This window comes from Dryobates pubescens, chromosome 42 (assembly GCF_014839835.1).
Source record: "Dryobates pubescens isolate bDryPub1 chromosome 42, bDryPub1.pri, whole genome shotgun sequence".
Lineage (NCBI taxonomy): Eukaryota > Metazoa > Chordata > Aves > Piciformes > Picidae > Dryobates > Dryobates pubescens.
In genome coordinates, this window is record NC_071653.1 from 1,454,207 (window position 1) to 1,468,382 (window position 14,176).

General features: G+C 60.3%; 1 protein-coding gene across 1 annotated transcript in view; it reads right to left on the bottom strand.

Moving 5' to 3' along the window:
• The window catches only part of LOC128899278 (gastrula zinc finger protein XlCGF26.1-like), a 155,854-nt gene extending 155,613 nt beyond the window's left edge, over positions 1-241 (bottom strand). Inside the window, exon 1 of the mRNA XM_054177660.1 lies at positions 55-241. Coding sequence (XP_054033635.1) covers positions 55-241 — 187 coding nt within the window. The remainder of the gene's footprint in view (positions 1-54) is intronic.
• Between the last annotated feature and the right edge of the window lie 13,935 nt (positions 242-14,176).

Here is a 14,176-nt window from a genome sequence, read left to right on the forward strand (position 1 = left end):
GACCTGCTCTGGCTTCATCCTCCTCCATACATCCCTTCTCCTCATCCTGGTCACCTTCATCATCATCATTATCCTCCTCTTCATACACGTAGTCACCATTCTCCTCAGCATCATCATCTTCCATCTCGTCCTCTTTTTCCTTCTCCTCCGCTCCCGTGGGGCTGCACTTGGGCTGCTCCAACTTGATCTCTGGGTGCTTCTTCTCCTCCCAGCTCTTGTCTGGGTCCTTCTGTGAGGCCATACTGCAGAAGGAAGGGGTCACAGCTCTGCAATAGGGAAGATGGTAGCACCTGAGCCCAGGACCTCAAACCCTCATATCCTGCCTGGGTGATGACTGTCCCCGAGTCCCAACACCTCCCAACACCCAGCTGGAGGAAAGAATGCAGAGGAGACCTCAAAGCTCCACTTTTTGGCACAGTGAGGGCTCTAACCTCTAATACCTGTGGCTGAGACCCCAGGTTCCTGTGATCAGTTCCTGGAAGTATGCTGGGGCTTACAAGTGGTCTTGACCCACTTTCCTCGAGGCTGGCAGCACTGGCAGGGTGGTTCCTGGCCCAAGGATGGCTCAGCACTGCCCAGGACCACACAGCACAGCTCAGCCTTGCTGGGGGCAGCTCCCAAGCCCAGCAGCACAGCCACAGCACACAGCCAGGGCTGATCAAGATGGGAGGCCTCAGGAAGTGCAGACTCAGCTCCTTGCCCAGCACACAGCCCCCAGCACACAGCTGCAGGCCAGCACCACAACACAGCTGCCTCCACATAGCCTCTCCCAGGCCTTGCCTAAAGCTTCCTCCCACTGCCTGACCAGGGCTCTGCTCCCTGCAGATGCATTTGACAGCAGATCTTGCTCTGAACCCAGCTCTCCTCCCTGGCTCTGCCCCCACCACACCCACTCTGTGCTCAGCTCTGCCCTGCACACACCTCTGCTGCCCACTCCCCAAGACAACATCAGAGGAGCCCTCAGGACACAAAGGGAGCTTCATGATCTCTGCAGATGCAGCAAAGGGGGAAGGGACTTGGGCAGCTTCTTGCTCAACCTCTTCAGCCCTCACTGGGATGCTGGAGGAGTCTCTGCCTCCTGCCCAAACCTCACACCTCCAGCACCCTTCACACACCTGCAGCCCAAAGAGACTCACTGCAAAGGGTTTGGCTTCCTTCTCTCCCTGACCATTTCTCTCAGCTTGCTCTTTGCAGTTCTTCTGGAGCTGCCACTCCACAGCCCCAACACAAAATGAGGTTGGATGGGAGGGCACAGTGCCCATGGGCTGCTGTTCATCTCCCAGCTAACACATGCAGAGCTGCAGCACAATTCACTCCTTTCACCTCCTCAAATGCTGCCAGATTCTGCCATTCCCTGCACACACATTTGCCACCTGGGCCCTGGATCCTCTCCCCTTTTTGGGGGGACAAGGCCTAATTCCTGCCTGAGCACACCCAGGCCCTTCCCTCATTCCCAGCCCATCCATGGCCCTGATGCCTTGGCTGTCCCCTGGCCCTGTGTCCCCCTCCTCCACTGCAACTGCAGCTGGAAGGGTGGAGTGGGAAATGCTGTGGCTGAGGAAGCCTCTAAGAAACTGGGCTAGGTTCAGGTTGTAGTGAGTGTGCCAGATCTCAGCCTGAGCCCCAGGCAAAAGGGTTTGCCACACCCCCAGCAGTCCCACACTTAACCCCTGATGCTCCTGCCCACGCAGTCTCTCTAGCAGCTGTCACCACATGCGGGAAAGTAAGGCAGGAGGAGTTCAGCAGCAGTGGCCTCCTGAGCTGGGCAATAGGGTCAGGGAGCAGTGTGATGGCCTGGAAATCCATGAGGAGTTAGTTGGGGACCTGCTGAGCCACTTGGACACTCACAAGTCCATAGGACCAGATGGGATCCATCCTAGGGTGCTGAGAGAGCTGGTAGACAAGCTGGCCATTTTCCTCCAGTCCTGGCTCACTGGAGAGGTCCCAGATGACTGAAACTGGCCAAGGTGGTCCCCATCCACAAGAAGGGTCAGATGGAGGAACCTGGAAACTCCAAGCCTGGCAGCCTGACCTCAGTGCCAGGGAAAGTGATGGAGCAGATTATCCTGGGGGCAATAACTGCGCACCTGAAGGATGGCCAAGGGCTCAGGTCCAGCCAACATGGGTTTAGGAAGGGCAGGTCCTGCCTCTCCAACCTGATGTCCTTCCATGCCCAGTGACTGCCTGGTGGTTGTGGGGCAGGCTGTGGATGTAGTCTACCTGGACCTCAGCAAGGCCTTTGACACCATCCCCCACAGCAAACTCCTGGCCAAGCTGTCAGCCCCTGGCTTGGACAGCAGCTCTCTGTGCTGGGTTAGGAACTGGCTGGAGGCTGAGCCCAAAGAGTGATGGTGAATGGAGCCACAGCCAGCTGGCAGCCAGGCACCAGTGGTGTGCCCCAAGGATCAGTGCTGGGCCCCAGCCTGATCAGTATCTTTATTGATGATCTGGAGAAGGGGATTGAGTCCATCATCAGCAAGTTTGCAGCTGACAGCCAGCTGGGGGCAGGAGTTGATCTGTCAGAGGGCAGGAGATCTCTGCAGAGGGACCTTGCCAGGCTGGGCAGATGGGCAGAGGCCAAGGGCAGGAGATTGAACACAGCCCAGGGCCAGGGGCTGCACTTTGGCCACAGCAACCCCAGGCAGTGCCACAGGCTGGGGGCAGAGGGGCTGAGAGCAGCCAGGCAGAGAGGGACCTGGGTGTGCTGGTTGAACAGGAGCCAGCAGTGTGCCCAGGTGGCCAAGAAGGCCAAGGGCATCCTGGCCTGCATCAGGAACAGTGTGGCCAGCAGCAGGGAGCTCATCCTGCCCTGTGCTCAGCACTGCTGAGGCCACACCTTGAGTCCTGTGTCCAGCTCTGGGCTCCTCAGGTTAGGAAAGAGATTGAGCTGCTGGAAGGTGTCCAGAGAAGGGCAACAAGGCTGGGGAGAGGCCTTGAGCACAGCCCTGTGAGGAGAGGCTGAAGGAGCTGGGGTTGTTTAGCCTGGAGGCTCAGGGGAGACCTCATTGCTCTCTACAACTACCTGAAAGGTGGCTGTAACCAGGAGGGAGTTGGTCTCCTCTCTCAAGCAACCAGCACCAGAACAAGAGGACACAGTCTCAATCTGCATCAGGGGAAGTTTAGGCTGGAGGTGAGGAGAAAGCTCTTCACTGAGAGTCATTCACCATTGGGATGTGCTGCCCAGGGAGGTGGTGGAGTCACCATCCCTGGAGGTGTTCAAGAGGGGACTGGATGTGGCACTTGGTGCCATGGGTTAGTCATGAGGTCTGTGGGGACAGGTTGGACTTGATGATCTTTGAGGTCTCTTCTAACCTTGGTGATTCTGTGATACTGTGAAAAGGAGGCAAAAATCACCTCCCAGCAGGGATGGTGAGGAAGGCACGTCGGCAGGGCCCAGCACCTCGCAGAACCCAGCGGTGGATGAGGATGACTCAGACCAGGAAACAATAACTGCTACATCTCTGCACATAAAGGAATTAAGGCAAACTCATCTGGGTTACACACAGAAGGAGGGTGAGGCAATCCTAAGCTGGGCCCTGGGGTGTTGGGACGAGGGGGTGGACAGGAAGGGTTCACAAGGGTAAGGAACAAGGATGGATGGGGAAAGTACATGTACAAAACTAGTCCTTGGGAATCCTTTGAAGAGGCGTGGATGTAGCAGGGATGAGGACCAGGCCTGAGCATGTGGCAGAGAAGCAGGAAGCCAGCAGCAGTCCTCTCGTCCTGGCAAGGCAGGAGCCAAAGAGAGAGAAATGGCTGCAGTCTTCCTTTTCATAGGCTTGCTGGACAGGGAGCGGGAGTGGAACAGACTAACTCAGTTCCCCAGAGAGAAACCTGGACCCACTCTGAAGGGGAAGGGGGAAAGGAGGCATCGCTCCCCTTTCTCAGTTCAGACATGGAGGCCTTCATCTCTTTGACAATGTCTTTAGCCATAGTTTCTATGGCTGAGATCAGGGGTTTCTGATTTACACTGTCCTCATATTCCCTTAAGTCATTGGCAAACTCACAGTTTCAGCACTTCCATCCTGCCCACTCAGGAGCATCCCTCCTAATGTGGGAGCATGTTTGTGAGGGGCACCCTGGGTGAGTTTCTTTACGAAGGGCTGTCTCATGGGCACCTCATCTGGGTCCCAGGGGAGCTGGCCATCCCCATAAATTATTTCCAGCACAGCCATCTGTCTCAGATACCCAATGCCCTGTTCCACAGCTGTCCATCTAGCTGGGGCCCAGGGCAGCTCATCCCTTGAGCGGTGCCAGCTCTTGATGGCATTGAGGATCCGGGCCCAGTGAGTGTGTGTGCCATCGAGTCTGGGTAACTCTTTGTCCAGGCTGGCATCACGAGTCAGGGAGCCTAAAAGCTTCACCTCCCTCTTACCCAGGTCCACCAGAAAGTGTCATCTATCTCAGTTCATCCCCAGAAGGCCTGCACCCACTCTCTACAAAGGAACAGCACAGGCTCTCCAACCTCCTTTGCCCTTCCTCTCTGCTCCCAGCAACATCTTCTGGGATCTCTCTCTGCAGAGGAGCTTTGAGGCCTTGGCAGTGCTGCCAACTGCGGCCTGGAGCGGCCTGGTTCACCTGGGAGCTGCCTACCAGCAGCTGTAACTGCAGCTCTTGAGGATGGGGGAGGAGGGGCAGAGAGGCATGGGGAGGGGGAAGGCATTTGGGGCCTGGGGCTCTGGCCTGGTTTGGTGGAGCTCTGGAGGCAGCTTTGGCCTAGGGAGGTTGTTTGGGTGCCATGGCCCAGGCGCACTATGGATTGTTGTGGGGTTGATGCTTTGCACTGTAGGATGCAGCTCTGAACAGCACAGCCATGGGAACTGCCCAATTCCATCCAAGCCTCTGGGCACAGCTTGGCAGCAACTCCTTTCACAAGGCTCAAAGAGAGCCTCTCTGCCTCCTGAAACCTAAGGCAATCCCCTGCAGAACAAGCTGGAGGAGCTCAAGGGGACAAGCTGCAGAGGGGGCCCAGGGCAACCTCCTGAGCTTCAACAAGAGCAAGGGCAGGGTCCTGCCCCTGGCCTGGCACAATCCTCACAAGCAGCACAGGCTGGGGGAGGAGGGGATAGGAAGCAGCCCTGCACAAAAGGACTGGGGGGTGCTGCTGGACAAGAAGCTGCACAGGAACAGACAGGGGGAGCCTGCAGCCCAGAAGGCCAAGGGCAGCCTGGGCTGCACCAACAGCAGCAGGGCCAGAGATGGACAGAGGCCATCCTGGCACTTGGCTCTGCTCTGCTCAGACTTCACCTGCAGCACTGCAGCCAGCTCTGGAGCCCTCAACACAGGAAGGACAGGGACCTGATGGAGAGGGCCCAGAGGAGGGACACAAAAATGATCAGGGGCTTGGAGCAGCTCTGCTACCAGGACAGGCTGAGGGAGCTGGGGGGGTTCAGCCTGCAGAGGGGAAGAGAAGGCTCTGGGGAGACCTAAGAGTGACCTTCTGGTACCTGAAGGGGGCTACAAGAAGGCTGCAGAGGGACTCTTTGCAAAGCCTGCAGGGACAGCACCAGAGGCAATGGCTTCAAACCAGAGCAGAGCAGATTGAGAGTGGAGGGGAGGAACAAGTTCTGCACCAGGAGGCTGCTGGAACACTGCAACAGGTTGCCCAGGGAGGGGCTTGAGGCCCCAGCCCTGCAGAGGTTCAAGCTCAGGCTGGACAGGGCTCTGGGCAACCTGAGCTAGTGCAGGATGTCCCTGCTGACTGCAGAGGGGCTTGGACTGCATCACCTTTGCAGCTCCCTGACAACCCAAACCACTCCAGGAGTCTAGGAGTCTAAGGGCAGCCTCCAGGGAGAGCAGGAAAAAGATGAGGCAGAGGAGGACAAGGAAGAGGACAAGGAGAAGGAGAACCAAAATCCCTTCCCAACTCCTCCACACCTCTGCCACATTCCTGGAAAGCTCTTCCAGCTCTGCAGAGTTCATTCTGCAGAGAGCTGAGGGAGTTTCTAGGCTCAGGGATGTGTTGCACACTCTGCACCAATGCTCCAGAAGCTTTCCAAGTGCCCTCCAAACCAGCAGCACAGCTCTGCTGGCACACAGTGCCAGGCTGCAAGGGACCCCAAGGCTCAGCTGCTCCAACCTTGCCAGCTGACACTGGCCTTGAAAGGAGCTGGCCCAGCCCCCTGCCAAGCTGAACCTTCCAACTCTGCCCTGCAGGGGAATCCACCACTGCCCTGGGGAGATGATTCCAAGGGCTGATTGGGAGGGAAAAGCTTTTGCCTCTGCAGGGCACTGCTCCACTTCAGCTCAACTCTTGCAGCTCAGAGCGAGCCCCCAAGCTCAGGAACCAACTCCCAAGCCCAGAGCCTGACCCCTGAGCTGAAGAACCAGCAACTAAGGTCAGAACCACTTCCCAAGTTCAAGAACCAAGCCCAAAGCTCAGTGCCAGCCCCCAAGCTCACACTCAAATCTAACATGCAGATGCAGCTCCTGGGCTCAGAGCCAGCAGTTAAGCTCAGAACCACTTCCCAAGCTTGACAGCCAGACCCCAAGCTCAGCACCAGCCCCTGAGCTTGAGAACCAGCAACTTAGGTCAGAAACCCTTCCCAAGTTCAGAGCCAGCTCCCAAGCTCAGTGCCACCAGCTAAGGTCACAACCACTTCCCAAGCTCAAGAACCAGAATCTGAGCTCAGTGGCAGCCCCAGAGATTAAGAACCAGCCCCCGAGCCCAGAGCCAGCCCCCAAGCCCAAGAAGCAGCCCTGAGCTCAGGGAACAGGCTCCTGAGCTCAGACCCAGACCCTGAGCCCATAACTACTTCCTGAGCTCAGAGCCAGCCCCTGAGCTCTAGAAGCATCAACCAAAGTCAGAACTACTTCCCAAGCTCAAGAACCCCCAAGCCCAGAACCACTTCCTGAGCTCAGAGGCAGTGCCCAAGCCCAGAACCTGACCCCCAAGCCCAGGAACCAGCAACTAAGGTCAGAACCAACCCCCAAGCTCAGAACCAATTCCCTTAGCTCAAGAACCACTTCCCAAGCCCAGAGCCAGCCCTCAAGCCCAGCACCAGCCTGCGAGCTCAAGAGCCAGCAACTAAGGTCAGAACCACTTCCCAGCTCCAGAACCAGCCCCTGAGCTCAGTGCCAGGCCCTGAGCCCAGAGCCTGACCCCTGAGCTCAAGAAGCAGCCCCCAAGCTCAGAGCCAGCTCCTAAGCTCAAGAACCAGCAACTAAGCTCAGAACAACTTCTCAAGATCAAGAACCAGCCCACCAGCCCCCAAGCTCACACTCAAATCTAACATGCACTCAGCTCCTGGGCTCAGAGCCAGCAACTAAGCTCAGATCCACTTCCCAAGCTCAGAGCCAGCCCCTGAGCTCTACAGCCAGCAACTAAGGTCAGAACCACTTCCCAAGCTCAAAAAAGCAGCCCCCGAGCTCAAGAGCCAGCCCCTGAGCCAAGAGCCAGCCCTGAACTCAACAACAAGCTCCTGAGCTCAGACCCAGACACTGAGCCCAGAACCACTTCCCGAGCTCAGAGCCAACCTTGAGCTCTAGAACCAGCAACTAAGGTCAGAAGGGCTCCAGGGCCCCAGGGATTGCACAGCCCAGGCTGTCACTCTCCTCCTGCACAAGGAAAGCTTGACTTGGCCACAAGAGGCCAAACACTTCCCCACACCAATCCCTGCACACCACTTGACTTTCAGCCTCCTTCAAGCCCTTGGCTGGCAGCAGGACTTGCAGAGCACTGCAATTGCTTTGCTCACTTGCAGCAATCATTTCCTTCCCTTCCCAGCTCACTGCACAGCACAGAGCAGCAAGGGAATTGCTTTGTCTTCTGCTGAAGCTCCTCCAAGGAAGCTGCAGGACTTCTCACCACCAAAGCCATCCAGAACAGGCTGCCCCCAGCCCAAGCCAAACCTTTCAGTCCAAGTCAATGCAGCTCCTCAGCCACAAGCAGACACTCAACAGCTCAGCCTCATTTGGCTGCCTGCTAGCCAGCATTTCCCCAGGGGCAGAGCAGCTGCAGCAGAGCAGTCTGCTTCTGACCATGCTTCCTGCCAGCAGAACTGACAAAAGCTCTGCACAGCTCTCAGCCTGCAGCCACACAGCAAAAGCTCCTCCTGCCCTGAGCCTTTCTGTGCTCAGGAGGCCTGCAGAGAAGCTGAGAATCAGTCTGCAACCCCCCCAGGGAATCTTTGTGCCTCCAGAGCTTGCAGAGCACAGAGGCCTCGGATGCCACCGCCCCCAGCACAGCCAAACCCAGCTGAGCCCAGCCCCAGGCGCTCCTCAGCTCAGGCTCAGCACAGCCCCCACGCCTGACACCCCCACGGCACCCAGCACACAGCCTGCCCACAGCTGCCCCCCGCGCCTGGCCCTCAGCCCAGCCGCTGCCCTTCAGCACAGCAGCCGCCCGGCAGCTGCCGGCACAAAGCCTCCGACCCCCCAGGGCTCCCCCACACCCCCCCACAGCAGCCTCTGCTGCCAGCCACCCCCCACGCTCACCACCACCTCTCCTGCACACAGCAGCCCCCACAGCGCCGCTGCCAGCTCAGCTCTGCTGCCAGCCCAGCCCCCAGCACAGGGACACAGGGCCAGGGCCAGCCCCTGCAGCCCACCCATGGCTCCGCCTGCAGCACAGCAGCAGCCAAAGGGGGCCTGCAGCTGCCCCAAGCAGGGGGAGGCAGCAGCACAGCACCACCAGGAGCCCCCAAACACACCCACCCCGACCCCACACACCCCTCCCGCAGCCCCACCCACGACACCCACCCACCCCCCAACACCTCTGCCCTACCCCACACACCCCAGACAGACACACACAGCTCCCCACACCCGCACCCACCCCCTCGCAGCACCCCAGCGCTCCCCACTCCAAGCCTCCCCACCCCGACCCACCCCACAGCCACACACAGCCTCCCCCAGCACCAACAGCTCCCAACACACAAACCCTACCACAACCCTAAGCACCCCGCTACACCCCGACCACCCTCCCGCACCCCACAACCCCCAACACCTCCCCCCAAAGCCCCACACACCCCTCCCCAACTCCACCACACGACCCTCACACCCCAACCCTTCCCACACCCACCTCACCAGCCCCTCCCAAGCCCCACACGTTCCCTCACCCCACCTGCAGCCCGCACAAAGGCCACGCACAGCACCAGGCCGACCCAGAGCTCAGCGCACACCAAGCTGCCGACCGCCGGCCCCGGCAGGCTGCTGCCGAGCACAGAGCGCTGCGAGGGAGGCCCCGGCCCGGCCCCTCCGCCCCCGGCGTCCACGTGGCACTGGCAGCGTCTGCAGGGCTGGGGCCGCAGAGGAAGTCCCGCCCACGGGCGGGCAGCCTCAGCCAATCAGAGCCGGCGGGAGCGCGGCAGCTCCTCCCCCTGGGCGCTGCCGAGGCACAGCGAGGAGCTGCCGCTGCCGGCCGCGGCCGCCATTGCTGCCCCCACGGCCGGGCAGCCGCAGCCAATCAGAGCCGCCGAAACAGCCCAGCCACGCCCCCAAGTCTCAGCAGGGAACCGCCCCTGCCGGCCGCGGGCACCATTGGGGCTGCCTCCCGCCTCCCGGCCAGAGGCTGCGGAGCGCTGGAGCAGTGCCTGGGCTGTGCGCGCGGACAGCGCTGTCGCGACAGAGCTGCGGGGTCGTGAGGTGCGGCGGGGTGGGAGGGGCTGCGGGGGCCGGGGAGCGCCGGGGGCGGCGGCTACGGCTCAGGGACCTCTTTGTGTCTCTGCCCTGCACAAGCGCTCTGGGCTCCTCCAAACCCCTCCTCAAGCTTCCTCCTGCGGCCCCAAGTCCTCTCTCTGCACCTGCAGTCAGAACTTTCTTCCTGAGCTGCTTTCAGCTCACAGCCGAAGGGAAAAAGCTCAAAGCCGACCTGAGCCCAACCCAAGCTGATTGCAACCTGAGAGAGGCTGCTGCGAGGGCTGGAGGCAGCCCCAAGATGTTCCGCAGCAGGCGGTGGGAACCTGGGGACTCAAACACCAAGGGAGGAAGGAAAACCTCAAGCCTGAGCTCTGCACGCCCCGCGCAGCGCCGGGGCCCAGCAGCTCAACCCCCAAGCCCAGAACCACTTCCTGAGCTCAGAGGCAGTGCCCAAGCCCAGGAACCAGCAACTAAGGTCAGAACCAACCCCCAAGCTCAGAACCAATTCCCTTAGCTCAAGAACCACTTCCCAAGCCCAGAGCCAGCCCTCAAGCCCAGCACCAGCCTGCGAGCTCAAGAGCCAGCAACTAAGGTCAGAACCACTTCCCAGCTCCAGAACCAGCCCCTGAGCTCAGTGCCAGGCCCTGAGCCCAGAGCCTGACCCCTGAGCTCAAGAAGCAGCCCCCAAGCTCAGAGCCAGCTCCTAAGCTCAAGAACCAGCAACTAAGCTCAGAACAACTTCTCAAGATCAAGAACCAGCCCACCAGCCCCCAAGCTCACACTCAAATCTAACATGCACTCAGCTCCTGGGCTCAGAGCCAGCAACTAAGCTCAGATCCACTTCCCAAGCTCAGAGCCAGCCCCTGAGCTCTACAGCCAGCAACTAAGGTCAGAACCACTTCCCAAGCTCAAAAAAGCAGCCCCCGAGCTCAAGAGCCAGCCCCTGAGCCAAGAGCCAGCCCTGAACTCAACAACAAGCTCCTGAGCTCAGACCCAGACACTGAGCCCAGAACCACTTCCTGAGCTGAAGAGCCAACCTTGAGCTCTAGAACCAGCAACTAAGGTCAGAACCATGTCCCAAGCTCAAGAACCAAGCCCCAAGCCCAGAACCACTTCCCAAGCCCAAGAGCCAGCCCCTAAGCTCAGACCCAGTCCCCAAGTTCGAGAACCAGCAGCTAAGGTCAGAAACACTTCCCAAGCTCAGAGCCAGCCCCCGAGCTCAGCACCAGCCCCTGGGCTCAAAAGCCAGCCCCTGAGGCCCAGAGCCAGACCCTAAAGCTCTAGAACCAGCAACTAAGGTCGGAACCACTTCCCAAGATCAAGAACCAGCTCCCAAGCTCAGAGGCAGCCCCCCAAGCCCACAGTCTGACCCCCAGCCTGACCCCTGAGCCCAGAGCCAGCAATTAAGGTGAGAACCATCCCTGGAGGTGTTCAAGAGGGGATTGGACATGGCACTTGGTGCTATGGTCTAGCCATGAGGTCTTGGGTGACAGGTTGGACTTGATGATCTTTGAGATCTCTTCCAGCCTTGGTGATACTGTGAACCATTTCAAAAGCTCAAGAACCAGCCCCCAAGCTCAGACCCAGCCCCTGAGCTCAAGAGCCAGGCCCTGAGCCCAAGAGCCAGGCCGCATGGTCAGAACACCTTCCCAAGCTCAAGAGCCATCCACCAAGCTCAGACCCAGTCCCCAAGCCCAGAGCCAGCCCCTGAACTCAGGAACCAGCTCCCAAGCCCAGAACCTGAGCACAGAGCCAGAAACTAAGATGAGAACCACACTGCAAGCTCAAGAACCAGCACCCAAGATCAGATTCAGACCCCAAGCCCAGAACCACTTCCCGAGCCCAGCACCAGTACCTCTAGCTCAAGAACCAGCAACTAAGGTCAGAAGCCCCCAAGCTCACACTCACATCAAAAGTGCAGACTCAGCTGCCAGGCTCAGAGCCAGCCACTAAGGTCAGAACCACTTCCCAAGCTCAAGAATCAGCTCCCATGCTCAGAAGCAGCCCCCAAGCTCAAGAATAAGAGACCCAGCCCCCGAGCCCGAGAGCCTGCCACTAAGGTCAGAACCACTCCCCAAGGTCAGACCCAGCCCCCAAGCACAAACAGCAGCCCCCAGCCCCCAGCTCAGTGCCAGCAACTAAGCTCAGAACCTCCTCCCAAGCTCAGACCCAGCCCCTGAGCCCAGCCCCAATCCCTGAGCCCAGCCCCTGAGCTTGAGAAGCAGCAAGGTCAGAACCCATTCCCAAGGTCAGAGCCTGCCCCAGGCTCAAAAAGCAGCCCCCAAGCCCAGGACCACTTCCCTAGCCCAGAGCCAGCCCCCAAGCCCAAGAGCCAGCAACTAAGGTCAGAACCACTTCTCAAGCTTAACAACCAGACCCCGAGCTCACACTCAAATAAAAAGCACAGACTCAGCCCCCAAGCTCAGACCCACACCCAAGCTCAAGACCCAGCTCCCAAGCTCAACCTCCTGCCCCTCCTGGGGGCACCAGAGCTGCACACAGCACTCCAGCTGGCAGCACAGAATGCTGCCAGCACAGAAACCATTGCAGCAAAAGCCTCAAGCTGTGCTCAGCTGCCAAACCCAAGGGAGCTGAACCTGGCCCCAAGAGAAAGGACCAAACTGAGCCAAGAGACTGATCCAACACCCAAGGCTGCACAAAACAACCAGCAAGAGCTTCAAGCAACAGCAGACCTGCAGCTGGGCTGCAGAGCTCTAGGGAAGAAAACCACTCCAGAAAGGCTCCCCTTCCTTTCCCTTCCCCCCTTCCCCTTCCTTTCCCTCCCCCCCTTCCCCTCTCCTCCTTCCCCCCCTTCCCCTTCCTTGTTCCTGCCCTCCTTCCCCCCCTTCCCCTTCTTTTTCCTCCTTTTCCTGCTCTCTTTTCCCTTCCTTTCCCTTTTCCTTCCCTCTTTCCCTTTCCTTTCCCTCTTTCCCCCCTTTCCCCCCCCCTCCCCTTCCTCCCCCATCCTTTTCCTCTTCCCCACCCCCTCCCCCCTTTTCCCCCTCCCCCTTTCTTACTTCCCAGCAATCCTCCAGGAACTTCCGCAGCATTTCCACCTTGGAGCCCAGAAAAGAAGCCTCCAAGGCCTCCTCTTCCTCCTCCTTTTCCTCTAGACCCCTTTGAACTCTTCTGGACCCCCCTTGGCCCCCCCCCACCCCGGATCCCCCTAGACCCCCCTGGACCCCTTTGAACCCCCCCTGGACCCTTTAAGACCCCTCCTGAACCCCTCTGAACCCCCCTGGTCCCCTCTGGACCCCACCTGGACCCCTTTGAACCCCTCCTAGACTCCTTTGAACCCCCCCTGGACCTATTAGGACCCCTCTGCCCCCCCCCCCGGGCCCCTTTGAACTCACCTGGACCCGCCCTGGACCCCTTTCAACCCCCCTAGACCCCTCCTGGATCCCTTTGAACCCCCCCCGACCACTCTGGACCCCCCCAGACCCCTCCTGAGCCCCTCTGGACCCCCCCTGAACCCCTTTGAACCCGCCCTGGACCCCTCTGGACCCCTCCTAGACCCCTTTGAACCCCTCTGGACCCACCCCGAACCCCTTTGAACCCTTCTGAACCCCCCCTGAACCCCTCTAGACCCCCCCTGGACCCCTTTGAACCTCTCCTAGACCCCTTAAGTTCCCTCTGGACTGCCCCTGGACCCCTTAGGTCCCCCATAGACCCCTGTGGACCCCTCCTGACCCCCCCTGGACCCCTCAGGACTGCCCCTAGACACCTTTGAACCCCCCCTAGACCCCTCCTGGATCCCTTAGGACCCTTCCTGGACCCCTTGGAACCCCTCTGGACCCCCTCTAGACCCCTTAGGACCTCCCTTGAACCCCTCTAGACCCCCCCGGACCCCTCAGACCCCCCCTGAACCCCTTTGAACCCCCCCCGGACCCCCCTGGATCGTTCCTGGACCCCTTTGAACCCCTTTGAACCCCCCTGGACCCCTTTGAACCCCCCTGGACCCCCCCCGGACCTCCCCCCCCGGGCCCAACCCAAGGCCTAGCAACCCCCCCCCTCCCCCCCACCTTTCTCCTTCGCCCCCCTCCCCAAACCCCCTCAGCACCTCCCCCGGCGTCTCCCCTTCCTCCCCCCCGAGCCCCTTCCCTCCCTCCCTTACCTCCGGGAGCTGCTTTCTGCCGCGGCCCCAGGCCCGGAGGTCGCCGCCGCTCCCCCCCAAGATGGCGGCCGCGGAGCTCCCCTCGGGGCGCCGGCGGCGGGAAAGCGGCCGGCGGCCCCTTCAGCTTCCCTCCCTTCGCAGGGCGCTTCGGAAGAGTTTGGGCTTCCCTCTCGCAGCTTTTTGCGCCTTTTTCGCCGCTTTTCGCCTCCCCGATTTAAGCCTCCGGGCCTCGGAGCGCCGACCCCCCCCCCGGCCCGGAGCGACCCCGGCCCGACCCCAAGATGGCGGCCGGGAGCCTGGGGGGGGCTCCGCTTTGGGCGGGCTTTGAGCTCCGGCTGCTTCCTGGCTGCCAGTAAGGCTTCCCGCGGGCATCGCCGGGCTGAAGGCGATCCCCTGACTCCCCCCAGTCGCTCCCAGTCCGTCCCAGTCCTCCCAGTTCCTAACTGGAGGCTTCAGAACCCTTCCCCCCCCGCGCCCCGCCCTCCA